Source organism: Mercenaria mercenaria, chromosome 9 (assembly GCF_021730395.1).
Source record: "Mercenaria mercenaria strain notata chromosome 9, MADL_Memer_1, whole genome shotgun sequence".
NCBI lineage: Eukaryota > Metazoa > Mollusca > Bivalvia > Venerida > Veneridae > Mercenaria > Mercenaria mercenaria.
Window position 1 is genome coordinate 81,814,534 of NC_069369.1, and position 16,825 is coordinate 81,831,358.

The 16,825-nt window shown below is 33.0% G+C and overlaps 1 protein-coding gene across 2 annotated transcripts in view; it reads left to right on the forward strand.

Moving 5' to 3' along the window:
* Positions 1–16,162, forward strand: part of LOC123547595 (cytoplasmic polyadenylation element-binding protein 2-like) — a 76,518-nt gene extending 60,356 nt beyond the window's left edge. For both annotated transcript variants that reach the window (XM_045334824.2, XM_045334825.2), the window contains one exon: positions 1,935–16,162. In XM_045334824.2, coding sequence (XP_045190759.1) covers positions 1,935–2,162 — 228 coding nt within the window. In that variant the 3' untranslated portion in view covers positions 2,163–16,162. The remainder of the gene's footprint in view (positions 1–1,934) is intronic.
* Positions 16,163–16,825: the final 663 nt, after the last annotated feature.

A 16,825-nucleotide genomic window follows, 5' to 3' on the forward strand; every position in this document is an offset into this window, starting at 1 on the left:
TTGGCTTGTGGACACGATAGAGACCACATTTTGCAATCAACTTTAATCAAACTTGCACACACCTTGTATTGGCATAATATCTCAGTTCCTTTTGAAAACTGGCCAGATCCAATCATGGGTTCCAGAGTTATGGCCCCTTAAAGGGCCAGAGTTTGCTATTTTGGCTTTTGCAGCCACATAGAGACTTCATTTATGGTTTGATTTGATACAAACTTGCAAAATATTTTCAACAACAATGAATCTGTCAGATCCAATCATATGTTTCGGAGTTACAGCCCCTGATTGACCCCTGAAAGAGCTAAAATGTGTTAATTTTTACCTTGTGAACATGATAGAAGTGACATTTTATATTTGATTTTAACCACACTTACACACAACTTACGTCACAGTAAGATCTCAGTTCCTTTCAAAAACCGGCTAGATTCCATCATGGGTTCTGGAGTTACTGGCCCTGAAAGGGGCAAAATTTTCTAGTTTGGCACTTTCAGCCATATATATGCTTTCATTGGATACAAACTTGCAGAGAATGATTAACTTGATGATTTTTAGACCTGGATTGAAACTGGGTCATTTCGGGTCAAAAACTAGGTCATCAGGTCAGATCAAAGGAAAATCTTGTTAACAACCTAGAGGCCACATTTATGACCCTTTCTTCATGAAACTTGGTCAGAATGTTTATCTTGATGATTTCTACGCCAAATTGAAACTGGGGTCAAAAACTAAGTCACCCGGTCAAATCAAAGGAAAAGCTTGTTAACACCTTTGAGACCACATTTGTGATCCTATCTTCATGAAACTTGGTCAGAATGTTTATCTTGATGATTCCTAGGCTAAGCTCGAAACTTGGTCTTATGGGATCAAAAACTAGGTCACCCGAATAAATCAAAGGAAAAGCTTGTTATCACCCTTGTTCATTTGATGTGCATGAAACTTGGTCAGAAACTTGGTCAGAATGTTTGTGTGCATGAAATATCAGATGAATTTTTATCTGGGTCATGTACGGTCAAAAACTAGGTCACCAGGTCAAATCAAAGAATAAGCTTGTTTACACTCAAGAGGCCACGTTTTTTGGTCCAATCTTAATGAAAGTTGGTCAGAATATTTGTCTCCATGAAATCACTAGGTAAAACATGTTTACACTGTTATTGCATGTTACTCTGGTGAGTAACTTAGGGCCATCTTGGCCCTCTTGTTTTCAGATGGAGGCTGAAATAATTTATTATAAATCTTATGAGAATTTCACAATAAAAATTGTTAAGTTAAGTAAAATGTTTTCTTTATTAACAAACTTTTGTTGAGCCGCTAACGGTGAGCTCGACATAGTTCTCACAATGGCGGTTCGGTATATGTGCATCGGTCCAGCTGAGTTTGTCTGGGCTGTAACTTATCCACGGATCAAGGGATTCTTAAATAACTTGGCACATATGTTTGCCTCAATGACACAGTGTGTCTCTTGCAAGAACCAGATTGGTAGCTTAAAGGTCAAGGTCATACTTCAAGGTCAAAGGTCAAAACTTGGTGCTGTTCTGCTTGTCCAGGCTGTAACTCAGCCGTTGATTGAGAGATTCTTAAATACATCGGCACAAATGTTTGCTTCGATAAGATGATGTGTCATGTGCAACAGCCAGATTGGTAGCTTGGAGGTTAAAGGTCAAAACTTGGTATCATAAATGTTAGTCCTTTTGACAGCTGGCAGGCTCAACAAGTTGCTTGTGGGCATCTAGTTTTATCTTTATTTTCATATTTGTTCTCTGTGTTAAATATGATAGAACTATTGTAATTGGGAACACTAAACTGCATTTATTTTAATAAAATGAATTTCATAGAGCAACAGCAGTAATGGTCGGAAAGAATTTGTTAGAGTATCTTATGCAGTATTGTGAAGATTCCATTGCTAATAAGCTTTAAACATGCTTCAAATGTTTTGTTATTAGGTTGAGGTAAAGCCTTATGTGCTAGATGACCAGATGTGTGATGAGTGCCAGGGAGCACGGTGTGGCGGAAAGTTTGCACCATTCTTTTGTGCTAATGTAACCTGCTTACAGTACTACTGCGAGCACTGCTGGGCCCAGATTCATTCCCGACCAGGACGAGAGTTCCACAAGCCCCTCGTCAAAGAGGGTGCAGATAGGCCGAGGGCAGTGCCGTTTCGTTGGTGTTAAATCCAGTTCGGGAAATCACAGATCGTATTAGAATGAAAAATTTGCTACACAGATGGAGAGGGAGGAAAAAAATGGTGTCGGGTTTTTGTTATGAGAATTTCTTTTGTATTATTTTTGTGGGATTTTTTTAAACATTGCAAGTTTGAATATATTTTTGTATTTTTATTTTGATATTTTTGATTCCTAGTTTTGATTTGTGAACTCGGACTGACCTTATCAATACTTGGTGCCGATCAAATATGGTTAGTGATAAATGTATGAAATCCTTATTTTCTAGCGAATTAATCAAGCTTTGATATATCGGAATTGGTGACCAGTGTTTTTCACTTTTATATTTTGGTATAGGAAAGCAATAATATAAAAAACAGTAAAAAAAAATGATATGTAGTAATTTCTTGTTTTGCTTTGCAAATTGAGAATGTAATATGATTTTCATTTCTTTTTTGTAAGAATAGTTTATTTTTGTACGTTGAGGTTGCAAATTCATTCATGTTATGGTTGCCTCTTATTTATTGTTTAGTGTTTGGGGTATGTCCGCCATTCAATAACACATTATTTCAGTACTTTATTTTTAACCATTTTTCACTCTATACATTCCATTTGTGTTTCATTTTGAGAAGAAAAAAAGAAGGACTGTTAAACATGCACCATTTTGACCCAGTAAAATCTACTACTATTTCTTGCTGGAATGTTACACTGGAGGGTGTACAAAGCCATTTTATTTTAGGGAGCACGCTGCACTAATGAGAATTTGCAAATCAAATTGCTTACTTCAGATTTCAGTAGGAGAATTTAGAAATTACAGCTCTTGTCACTTACTTGACATTTTCTGTTAGCAGGTAACATTTCCAGATAACACCATGAATGATGTATTGATTTTATAAGTATGTCAGAAAGGACGAAAATTCATGTAGATACGTTTGATTAGATACAAACTAGTCCAGGGAAATGTGTACGATACTTATTATCACTTACTTAAATAGAATTTATCAAACCAGAACATTTTATGAGAAAATCTGATTTTGCGTAATTCCTCGGTGTCGAATATAAAATTGGATATCTAATATTTATTTGGCTATGTTCTTCACTAGTTTCATTTTTAATTTAATTCAGAGCTAAGACATAAATTTTATTTGACAACAAGAGGTTTTATCACATATGCTTAGTAATAGAAAACATTACTGCCATGTTGTCCCGTAAAGAGCATTGACATTTGAAAAATCTTGATCTCAATCAAGTGCATAGGTGTCGCCAGTACAGGTTTTTGTCCTCTTTTGTTTTTTCCTTTCATTTTTATACGCCTGTTTGAAAAACGGGACGTATTATGGGAACGCCCCTGGCAGTTGGGCGGGCGGGCGGCGTCCACAGACTTTGTCCGGAGCATATCTTCTTCATGCATGGAGGGATTTTGATGAAACTTGGCACAATTGTTCACCATCATGAGACGGAGTGTCGTGCGCAAGAACCAGGTCCCTAGGTCTAAGGTCAAGGTCACACTTAGCGGTCAAAGGTCAAATTTAAGAATGACTTTGTCCGGAGCATATCTTCTTCATGCATGGAGGGATTTTGATGTAACTTGGCACAATTGTACACCATCATGAGATGGAGTGTCATGCGCAGGTCCCTTCTTTAGAATTACTTCCCTTTGTTGTTACTATAAATAGCTTATATTTAGTCGTAGGGAAAAATCGAGGCTACTTTACTGTAGTACAACATGCATGTTACATCCAATTTTGAGGTGTATTTTGACCTATCTCTACCTGGTAAGGATTTTTGTGTGGACTTATAATTTTTTATTTTTTTTTTCGATTTTTAAAAAATTTTTTAGATTAACTTCCCTTAGTTGTTACTATAAATAACTTATATTGTAACTTTTTTATAATTGACCATAGGGAAAAACCAAGACCACTTTTCTGTGGTACAACATAGATGCTACTTCCAACGTTTAGGTGTATTTTAAGGTATCTCTACCTGGTAAGGAGTTTTTTTGTGGACTTAGAAAAACAAAAGAATTACAATAATTTCTAAACAACCACAAAATTAAAATTCCATTTGCAAATACAGGTGCTAGTGTAAAGAAATTTGCTGTGACGGGCGTATATTGTGACATTCTGGCAATCTTGTTTTTTTTTTTAATATAACATCAAAGATTACAGAAAGTTGCTTCTTTTTAAGAATTTAAATTTCCGGAGGACTGAAATGATAGAAATGAGTCTACGCAATGCAGAGGCTGCTATTAGGAACATATTATTTGAATGGATGTAGCATTAAAGATTTGTCTGTTGTGTTCTCAATTTATCTATATAGTTTTCTTGCCATTTTTTACCCTTTTTGTTACATTTTGTTTTATTTATGCACTCGTTTTTTGATAGATTATTGTATTTATATTTTGATAGGCTCTGTGAATAGGGCATCTATATTTAGATTATGTTGATACCTATTTTCATTTTTAGTTGATATGTGCTGGAATTTCAAGTACCGGTACTACAAATAATAATTTGTCAAAAAAGGGATTTCATTTGGTTTTGTAACATATTGAATGAGAGAAAGTATTATGTTAAACCACACTAACTGGTTGTAAATAGAGGTGATATATATATAATCATTTTATTACCTAGAGTTTTTTCTACTGGGCTGTTTGCAATACCATGTTTAAATATAGTATAGTTATTATAAATAGTTTTAATATCCGGAGGTAATAAAGTATAAATTGATGGGAGAAAGATGTGTTTTCAAATCTCATGGTAGGCTTTGTTCATAGATATTTCTTTGCCATTGTTCAGGAAAGAGCTGATTTGAAAGTGTTCTTATGAGAATTGTAGAATGAAAATTATTAGATATCTGAATTTAAGATTCTGATCCCTATGACATACCAAATTATGAAGTAGATTGGCTATATATTTTCAGCATTTTCAAAATTTTATCTTCGAGTGAAACCCAGAACTGCCAGAAACTACTAATTTTTAGAGGAGTTGGAGCACTTTATATTTGTGGTCTTCATGGAGAATACAAGGAGAATACAATTTCCTATGGTTGGAAGGTGTGTCTGATAATTTTTCATCAATATGTGTAGAACTGAATCAGTAGGCATAAGAAAGTTTCGAATAAAGTTTGCCGTAGATTTTATGTGGGAATGTTTCGATGTAACGGTTTGGAAATGAGTCACGTCTAGTCAGCTAATGTGGTCAGTTTGCTTACTGAATTTGGGCCTTGTTTTTTTTTTTAATTTGTTTTATATTTTTGTTAATTATATATTTTCCTGATTTTGTTGTGCTAGTGTAATTAGATATTTGCTATACTAAATTGGAATTATTTAAGCTGTCGTATTTTATTTAAGCATTTTAACACATGTTTGTATATGTACTGAAGGTATGCTATGTTTTAAGAGTTGATTTTATACAGTTTGGCAAAATATTGCTGAAAAACAGAAATTACTGAAATATAAAGAATTTCGAGAATCTTACAAACTCCTCAGGTTGTTACGCATTGTTTTTTTTTTTTTGGCATCATGCTCATTTCAACAAAGTAAATTAGGTTCTGGCAAGTTAATGCAGTCGTAAAATACAAAATTGAGGCATTCTATTTGTAATTAGGAACAGCCTGATTCTAAACGGGAAATTGTTAAAGGTTAGCTGAAATCACCATGGTGATGGAATATGTTTCAGAAATGAAACTTTATAACTACGATTTTGTTGTATAATATCACCAAGTAACATATTTACAAATGTCTTGAACGTACATGTAAATAAAGATATAGTACTCAAGAATTCTCCACAATTTATTATTTTCACAGTCGTGAATGTTGCTTATACTTGTAAGTTTTATACCGCTTCATTTATACAGGACTGAATTACAGATGCAAACAAATTTTTATTTTTTGAACTCATTTGTATTTATAGAAGTAGATGTTGCTCAAAAGTGAGTTTGTAGTTTTTTTTTGTAAAGATTTTAAAACTAACATGTAGAAAACTATAAAAATACAATCTGTGATTTTATTTGTGTTTATGGGGGCAAGTTATAGTTTAAATTTTGTTGTCTTATTTAGTGTGTTTTTAAGTATTTTAAAGCATTTAAATGCGGATAAAAGAAGTTTTTAATTCTAGTCCAGCTTCTATTTTTAGCTTTAAAGTAGTCTGGTGCACAGTCTAGTCCATTAAGTCTGATTATCATCCTATCTAGTCCACAGGTTTGAAAACCAGTCTGGTAAAAGATGTTTTGGTCCTTGTTTGGGGAAATTAGTTACATTCAGTGTTTACTAGTTGTAACTTTTGATCTTCATGTGCTAATAGATAGAATTTAATATTATTTGAGTATTTATTATTTCAGAGTAAAGAGTTTTTTAATTTTGAAGATAGAAGTTCTTTTATATGTAGTTATATATATATAAAGATGTTCTAGTCAAAGTGATGTATCATAGATTTTCCCTGATAGAACAAGAAAACATGATAAATGAAAGTGAGTTGTGTAGAGACTGTACTCAAGTGTGCTGTTATTGATGCCGGCAGAATGCAGGAATCAGCTGTCAAAAGGTTCCTTAGAGACTCTTTGATTTGTCAAGTGTGCATTATAAAATTATGTAAAGCTTCTGTTAAACTGAACTACCAAGTGTATTGCAGCAAATTGTGGGTAACTTTGATTTGTTCTTTTAAATGTATATAGGATAAAATGTTTACAATGCCGTTTTCAGTCAAAATTACAGTAGTCACTTATTGAATGGCTTGATGGTCAATAGTCAAAACTGTAGCTGATAGACTGAGGGCATAATACAGTCTTATCTGTGGTTGGTGAGCCATTCGGTAAGTTTATTACATGACGTCAGAAATAATTTTCACTTCATGTTTTTAGTTTAAGCCAGCAAAATTAAGTGTTAAAAATAGATTGTTCATATAGCGCAAGCTGTGGACTAGCGATTTATACGTGTTGTGTAGTAATGATAAATATTACGCCCTTTTAGCAAATGGTTGCACCGAAGAAATATTGGCAGTTTTGAATGAGCTATATTCCCAAAATGGAAAAATTTAGTAAAACTTGATTGTTACAAAATTTCATACGGGACATAAACAGTTGAAATAGTATTTCCTGGTTCAGAACATCATTCTTAAGTACAGACTTTACGTAGCAAACACGAACGTTTTGCCGATGCACTCAATTTGTTTGGCTGTAGGCAAAGCAGGAGGAGTGACAAAAACGCCTTGTGGAATTATTTTGTTACACTTTTAGTAGAAATAGTTGTTACCTATTTATTCAATTGTTGTTAATATTATTCTCACTTTTGTCTTGTTACTGTATTTATTGCACAGGTGATTTATTTTAATCTACTTCATTGTTTCTTCATATTAAGTTAAAATGTTTCATGTTCAAGTTCATTTTTCTTATTGTACTTAAAAGTATAGAAAAAAATAATGTTGTAAAATACTTAAGAGCTTATGTTCTTTTTTACATTTTCACACATGATTGTCATGCCAAATTTTAAATGAAGAACTAGTGTCTGTGTTGTTTAAAAATAGATACTATTTTCATAAAATTTTGTAGTTTCCAATCCGGTTGTGGTGATTTGTAGAATAGTCTAGATGTTTTTGTTTTTCCATCCTTGTGAAATGTTGTTCGCATCAACCATCCAGAAAAATATACAAAAGAATTTTTTTTGTTGCTTTTATACAAGTTTATGCTCTTGTAACATTCATAACTGGATAGGAATGTCGATTTACTCTAGTAACTGACATTCGGAAGAAAATTATTCATTTTCTTAAGAGTTATCTCCTTTACATTGCAAAATCTAAATGTGATAAAAATAAGATAAAATCTTTTGTTTTTATTAGTTTCAGTGTTGCTGATATTGAGGGAGGGAGGTTTTTCAGTTAGGGTTTAGATCATTTTAAAATGTCTTGAATTGAACTTATGCACCAATGGGTTAAAGGTAATTGTTGTAGAATAAAAGGTTTGTTCAGAAATAGAAGGTTTTTATATTAATTTTTATCCTGGGATGAAAATATACTGTTGTAGAAACAAAAAAAAATTTTGCTCCAAAATTAAGTCAAGAGAGCAGAAATAAATCTTACGTGTGTATTTAGCAAAAAAGGCATATAGGAAAATAAGAGCAAAAGTCATAAATCAATGGAAATTTGACCTATTTTACATTAATACTAAAGCAATAATAAAGTAAATGACATTTGGTATCAAATAGAAGAGTATAAATCATGTAAACTTTACAGAAATTTCCATGTAAGTGAAATGCTGCAAAGCTTTCTCATATTTGAGAGAAGCCTTTGATGTTGCTCACTGATATATGGTATCTTTCTGTTAAAGAATTCTCCTGGTTTCTATCATGTCTGTCTGGGGTTGAAGGAATATTGGCAAGAATTCCTGACAAGGAAGTACTTTACGTTTAATGGAAAGGCAATGCTGTTTTGATATTAATTCTGTCTGCTGGGATTATGAAGTAAAAGAATTTTCAAAATAAAAAGTTAAAAACGTATAAATATTTGATCAAAATGGCAGCCATTTTGTTTCCATAGCAACATTCAACAAACCGATGGACTTGTTAAATTTTTAGATATTTTTTGGACTTTATTTCTGTGAGATAATTTCTCTACATTTTCCTTTTTTCCAACTTTAACGAAAGCAACAGCATTGTTTTACATCTTAAACAAAAACATTAAAGTTAATCTATTTAAAAGGTCATTTACTGAATAAAAAACAGCAGTGTGTAAATGACATCATTCACATATTGAAATGGCTGCCTTCACAACAAGTCATTTTTAAAAAAAAAATCAAACTTCCATATCTTTTTTACTTGTATATATGGTCAGATTTAAAAAAAAAAGTCTTGAAAAGCTTTTGGACGGCTTTCATATAAAACCAACTTAGTCTCGGACATTCATGGCCTTTAGAAATGGAAGATTTTTGTTTACACTTTAAGGTAAACATTTTCTTCTTTTTATGCCCCCGAAGGGAGGCATATAGTTTTTGAACCGTCTGTCAGTCTGTCCGCAATTTTCGTGTCCGGTCCATATCTTTGTCAGCGATGGATGGATTTTCAAATAACTTGGCATGAATGTGTACCACAGTAAGACAACGTGTCACGCGCAAGACCCAGGTCCATAGCTCAAAGGTCAAGGTCACACTTAGACATTAAAGGATAGTGCATTGATGGGCGTGTCCGGTCCATATCTTTGTCATCGATGGATGGATTTTCAAATAACTTGGCATGAATGTGTACCACAGTAAGACGATGTGTCGCGTGCAAGACCCAGGTCCATAGCTCAAAGGTCAAGGTCACACTTAGACGTTAAAGGATAGTGCATTGATGGGCGTGTCCGGTCCATATCTTTGTCATCCATGGATGGATTTTCAAATAACTTGGCATGAATGTGTACCACAGTAAGACGACGTGTCGCGCGCAAGACCCAGGTCCATAGCTCAAAGGTCAAGGTCACACTTAGATGTTAAAGGATAGTGCATTGATGGGCGTGTCCGGTCCATATCTTTGTCATCCATGGATGGATTTTCAAATAACTTGGCATGAATGTGTACCACAGTAAGACGACGTGTCGCACGCAAGACCCAGGTCCGTAGCTCAAAGGTCAAGGTCACACTTAGACGTTAAAGGTCATTTTTCATGATAGTGCATTGATGGGCGTGTCCTGTCCATATCTTTGTCATTCATGCATGGATTTTAAAATAACTACGCATGAATGTGTGACTCAGTAAGACGACATGTCGCGTGCAAGACCCAGCTCCATAGGTCAAAGGTCCTAAACTCTAACATCGGCCATAACTATTCATTCAAAGTGCCATCGGGGGCATGTGTCATCCTATGGAGACAGCTCTTGTTTTTGTTATTATCTCGCACCTTGATACTCATTTATGATATATAACGTCACATCACATTAAGTAATATTTGATAAAAAAAACTGATAAGATGCTCTCATTTTGCAGAGTGATGTGAGTCTGTTTTATTCATTTTTATTTTGCATAAATGAGACATGCTTTTAAACATCATTAAACACACATTTTCACATTTGTTTTCCCCCTTTCATTTATGAACTGTAGCATTTTGTTTTGTATAATAGATCATCTTTTATGAGGGATTTATTTTTTTGTTGTGATTTTTTTTTCGGGGTGCTAATATATTTTGCATACTTTTTATTTTGATTATGTAGGGCATAATGCCCAGACTGGGATATCTGTTGGTTTTAGACAGATTTCCCTGGCTGTAGTGGGGGTAGACAGAAATTTCATTTGTAATAATTTTCTTAATTTTTTTTTTTTTAAAGAATTTTATTAGCATTTTTATGTGAAAAATTGCCTTCATAACTTTTAATCAGCATTTATCGTCCTATTTTATTAGGAATCAGTAAAGCAGACATATAAACATTTAACGGCATGCTTTCATTAAGATAGTAGTTTGATTATCATAATGCTTAAAGATTGGAAGTTCGATGACTTTAACCAATACAGCCGGTTTTGAAGGATCTTACAGAAAATATAGAGTAAATATTGTAAAGTATATGGGTGGGAAGGAATGTAACTGTTACGATTTTGATCTGGTAGGCTGATGTATATGTTTCACAGGAAACTACATTAACTAACTTTTGCAGACAGAATCTGTACCATTCACCTTTTCATGCAAATGAACATGACCTATTGTCTTTGATAAAGACAATAAAATTAAATGTATTTTATACTTCCGTAGAATGAAAACTCATTACATTATAGTAGCGGTATCATTCCAAGAAAAAAAAGATATTTTTGTATGTCCAGAATCCATTGTGTTCACACAGTATTCCCCATCCTCAGCAAGACTTGAATACTTGCTCTGAGTTTATAACAAGATGTAGCTTGAATAGGCATTTATAAAAGTATTTTTTAAAATTTCAGCAACAAAGAACTGCTGTAGGAAATGTACGAACAAAACACTTAAGAGATAAATCAGTATAGATGAACACACTGCACTTAATTTGAATCAGTCATAAATATTGTACTTTCTGACTTCAGGTTTAATGGAGAAACAAATATTGAAATCATTGATCTGCATGTTGTGTATCAATATGCCTCAGTCAGTCTTTGTTATAAACCAGTGCAATTAACTGCATTGTGCAACTGCTCTTCCACACATTGAAATAATTCACTAAGCATCCGTTACTTCTATTTATCTTGCTTTCAAAAAGCCATATAAACTGTACTTGAGGGAAACCATTGCTGCAAGCAGTGGCCATATACAGTTAGTGACTTATTTGATTTCACTTAGAATTATAATTCATTGTTAACAACTACATTTTCCTTTCACATGAAAGCGATACTGGTTTAATATTTGATGTAGCGATATATTTGCTAAAGTACAGTATATGAATGAAGCTTGTATGCAATTTTTATCAAGTTTGCGAGAGGGAGAATATAAGCTTTAACACAAAGTGTTCATTTTTGTATACAATTTGATAAATCGGTAGATTTTCTAGCTCACGTTTTGTAACAGATTTCAATGTTTTTAGTATTTTTCAAGGCTATTTTTGGTACTAGTCAATGGGTGTTGTGATTTGCATTTATCCTAGGTGGGTTGTAAAATGTTCAGTAAATGTTGTCCTAATGTTGTAAATTTTTATATCATTATTTCTGTTGAAACAAAGTGTTAAAATCTGTACCATCAGCACTGTGTTAACAGTTCTTATAGCACTCCTGGTCACAAAGTTAGATCACACTCTATACCTACCATGTTACAGTTTTTGCACCCTTTGAATAACTCACTGAACTCTTTGATACATGTATCTATACACATTTGTTTCAATGAGAGTAGGTTTGAAAATAAAAAAAATACACCCCGTTATAAATTCAGAGATCACAGTACTTTCTTTTTGGTAAGATTTGAGTATTGGAATAAAGTGTGAAATCAAGAATATGTACTATGTTTTAAATTCCAAGAAGATAAGAAATAGGGTTTGGTCCATATGTTCTTAATGAAGTCATAAATTTTAGATTTAATTAAAAATGGTAATTTATGCATTAGGCAGTTGGCCTTAGGGAACTTTTCAGAAAAATAGTTATATTCTAAAATGTTTAAAAAGCACACAAATCCTAAAAATGGTCACAAAGCACACTGAAAAAGAGTTTAGATGTTAAGAATGAAAGGTGCCCCTGTGAACAAGGGGTTACAGTTGTTGGGGTTACAGTTGCTGACTTCAAATCACTTGCCACTCACTGCTATGGGTTTGAAACTTTGCCTGGGTTAGCAGATTGTGTGAAGAAACCAACCAGCTGGTTCGTAGAAGGGTGTGGTTCTACCTAGGTGATGGCCTGTGATGAAATGATGCCTGGTAGGGCACCTGGGGTCTTCCTCCATTCTATGGTTGTGATGGTATAAAAGCAAGAATTGAAAGATATGGTTATTACTTAAATGTAAAGTTTATGACCGAAAATTGGGCAGCATATGAATCTTTTTGTAATGGACAATCTACTCGATTTCTAGCTTTGATGATGCACTCTTATAGTACATTTTCTACCTCAATGTTTATTGCATAATTATAGTTAACTGGTCTTCAACCTATAACCTCAGTACAACATTGTTATTATTGCATTGTCTGAACGAAACTAGCCTAATTTGGCACTATGAACACTAGCTGCAAGAGAGGCCTGGCGACAGAATGTCCTTACGATGGAATTATATTCATTCTATTTAGGTCTAAAAGTTTTGAACTGGAATAGAAATTCCTAGTGTACATGTCTTGATTACTGAAGTAACTGTGAGTTCTTTTATTAAGATATTTCAGATAAGGGGATGCTTGTACTCTAAATTGAGTAGTGACAAAGACTTTTGAGGAAAAATTCAGTTATTTCCTGAACTAAAATGGGGTTTTTAAATAGAATGACTATAGTTTTATATTCACAGTGGTGTACAAAACATACTTTTGGAGTATGTAATGTACAACATTTGACAAACATCTACTGTCGCCCTCTTCTAAGAAAGCAGTGCATTTTGGGTAATTGTTAAACTATATTGTTCTACCAGTGTTTTTGACTTATTTTGTTGTTTACTTTTAACAGTTTTGATTCTACAGTTATTTGAATTACTGCACTTTGTCCAATCTGAAATTGGTAAATCGTAATTTATGAAATGTGAACATTTTCGGGAAACAAATAAATATGTATATCATGAATAATGAATTTGTTGTGAAGAGTTTGGTCTTGTCGTATGATATCAGTCATAACACTTCCTGTTTGAAGAAGGGAAAAGAAGAGTGTACCTACTGATGTGTAGAATTAATTGTCTCCATTTTTAATGACATGCAGTTCCATTTATCTCTCTTGCTGTGTGCTAATTTAAGAAAGTATACACAGATTTAAATCGTAAAAGGTCACATGTGGTTCTCAGACAGCTTGTGTGTGAAAAGAATTGGAACCATAGTTTTACCTTTGCATGATTGAAGGAAGCAACTAATAGAGTCTGAACACTTGGTTTTTCAGTATCTCTGGGATTCCAGTACGTATAAAAGTTTTGATTCCATACTTCTCATTATCTTATTTCGATGTAAATGAGATGTGAAACCAAAATTTTTACTCCAGTTCGGCACCATATAACCTGTATTGTGTTGGTGCACCATAAAAACCAGATTAGCCTAACTAAAAGAACACTGTTAAAATTCGTAGATATTTTCAAAATTGTAAATTTTTCTGCCTGTATTTTCCCCAACATTCCCTACTCAGATAACTCCTGTTCCGACATTACAGAGTGACTTCCCTTGATACTTGTGACCTTAATACTGGGATTTATATTTTCATATTTTTCTACAGAAGCATTTTATTTAAATAATTATTTTTATAGAACATTTTGGTACGGTGTTGATGTTTTTAATATAAAAATGGTCAATATTGTGTTGTGAACATTTTGTAAGATATTAGTCTAAGAACTGTTTTCAAAATGTGGTAGCTTTAGAAAACATCAGTTACAGCCTGTTACATAATTTGTACCTTAATTCTTCTTACTGTAAGGCAGAAGGATAGCTTGACAATATGAAATGAGAAATATTATGACAAAAAGGTTGTTTTAAAAAGTTTAAAATTATTTTTTTTAAACGTAGATTTGAATTTCAAGCCATATGCTGGAACAGTACTGATGGACTTAAAAGGAAAATGTGATATTCTATTGATAATCTTACCACTAAATTATAGTTACATTATGATCAAGCAGTTCTGTAAATTTATTAATTCTCCATTTTGAAGTAGTCACATGCTAAACTGGTAGTTTTCAACGTGACCGTACACCAAGGCCATCCTGCTGTCTTAAAAAAATCTAAAATAAGCTCATGACTTTGTTATTCTGCCATATAATTTTCAGAATTTTGTTATAACTGGTATACCTTGATCTTTCAATCAATATTTTGTACTTTTATATTGTTACAACACTCAAAACTGGTACATATTAGGTGTGGAAAGTTATTTACTCATGATTTTAAGAGCACTCCTTGTCTAAAACAGTTTAAAAAAAAATCTGTTCATATGTTCAGCATTGAAATTTTTATATTTTATAGGACACCTTTTTCACCAGTATGACTATGATTTATTACAGCCAAAATTTCTTTTCCTTTAGTTAATTTGAATTAGGAAATGGTATTAAAAAGTAGTGTTAAATATGGGAAGTAGAATGAAAATGGATTCTGGGTAATATATGGTAAAAATTAGAAATTGCTTTAAACACAGGTATTGATTTACAAGCTAACTGAACACATGATGTTGATGTTAACATGTGTAACATCTGCTAAAAATGTGAATAGTAAGGCTTAAAGGTAGAGTTTCATTTTTGTAACTTTTCTAAACTTCCACATTTTATAAAGAGAGAGATTTCAAACTTATTTGTATTTTCAAATCGTACTTTATTAGTGAAAATACCGAATAAACTATTTTACCATCAAGTAAGGACAGTTAAAAAGCACTTCATGTTACCAGTTTATGTTGAAGTGCACAAAATCTGAGTTATTTTTTCAATGACAGAATTCTTTTACCCTACCACTGGTATAACATCAGATGATTTTATTTAATTAACATATTCTGAAAAGTATTTTACTCTTTATCCTTAATCTTACCTTGAATTTTTAATCTTGTTATGTTCAATGAATAAAACATGTTTTGAAAAGTTTTACATAATAAAGAACACTTTGAAGCCTATTTGTAAAAGCCTTTAATTCCAGAGACCTATTTTTTTTTTTTTTTTCATTATTTTTTTTTTGTTGAAATTTGAATGTTGCTTTTATAGTTTTATCATCTGTACTGAGAGTAACTGATCTCGTGATTAAACCTGTTTATCTTGGGTTTCATAAAGAAACAAGTCAGTTTTGGGAATCACATGATCAAAATAATCTCCAAAACAAAATAATATTTTGAAGAACATGAATAAATTTCCTACCATGATATGAAATTTAACATGGCCAACGAATGTTGTTAAATAATTCTGTAGTTACAATGATGATAGATTTCTGGTTACTACAAACCCAAAAATAAGAAGTTGTAGTTCCTTGGAGTGTTCCAAATAGTCGGAAGGTAATTGTGATTGAAATTATGTAGATATAGAACACATCTATATTGCCGTAAGATAGGCTATATTTTAGATTTAGAGCAAAACTTGCTTAAATATTATACCATATTATTCGTAAATTTACTTTGGTTTACCGGTAGAGATAATTTTGACCATGTGATTCCCCACAGAGAAGTCATGATAAGTGGTTGACAGTGTTTCCAGTAACTAGTGCCAAGGGGTCTGGAATTAAAGGCAATGATTACTTTGTTTCATGGGTGTTAAGAAACAAGGAAAAAAAGAAAGAAAAAAAGTAAGATTTAGAAATTCACAGCTGTTACGTGGTATCTGAATAATGTAGGTGGTTAAATATTGATTTCAAGAAATTGTGTTATGTCCATTGAGCAAGACAGAACAATGTTGGTTATTTATTGAATTTTCACTATTTTCTCAACACTTGATTATGTATCCAATTTCTTCAATAAAGTTTTGTTTGGCATTCTATATTTCTCCTTTTTCCTGCCCTGAAGATGTTTCAAGCTGCTTTACCAAAGACTTCAAGGTAAGCGCTATAAGCCATTCATCTGACACTTACTGTTATAAAGGAAGGGTGGAGGGGGTTTATAGGAATCACTTTGTCTAGTCCCTCCCATGCCTTCTAGGGCACCAGCACAAAAATCAAGTTAACATAACAATTTGTAGAATTATAAGAGAAATTCATATACCAGGTCCTATAACTTTCATTTTGATATTATTTTTAAGGTTAAAGTTTTTCGGCAACCTTTGTTTTTCTGTCATATCTTTGTTACCATTGCTTATATCTTACTGTAACTTTACATAAACATTGTCCAGCATACAAACAAAGTATGTATAGGGACTGGGCCCATTATACCCAAGGTCAAGGTCACCAAGCTGTTATACTTAGGTTATTTTTAGCCCACCATCATCAGATGGTGGGCTATTCAAATCACTCTGCGTCCGTGGTCCGACGTCCTTCCGTCGGTCCTTCCGTTAACAATTTCTCGTTATCGCATCTCCTCAGAAACTACCAGGGGCATTTGGACCAAACTTTGTCAGAATGATGTATTGGTACTCTAGTTGTGTCCCCCGGAAAATCAGACTGGTTCAACAATTTTTTAGTGAGTTATGGCCCTTTGTTTAT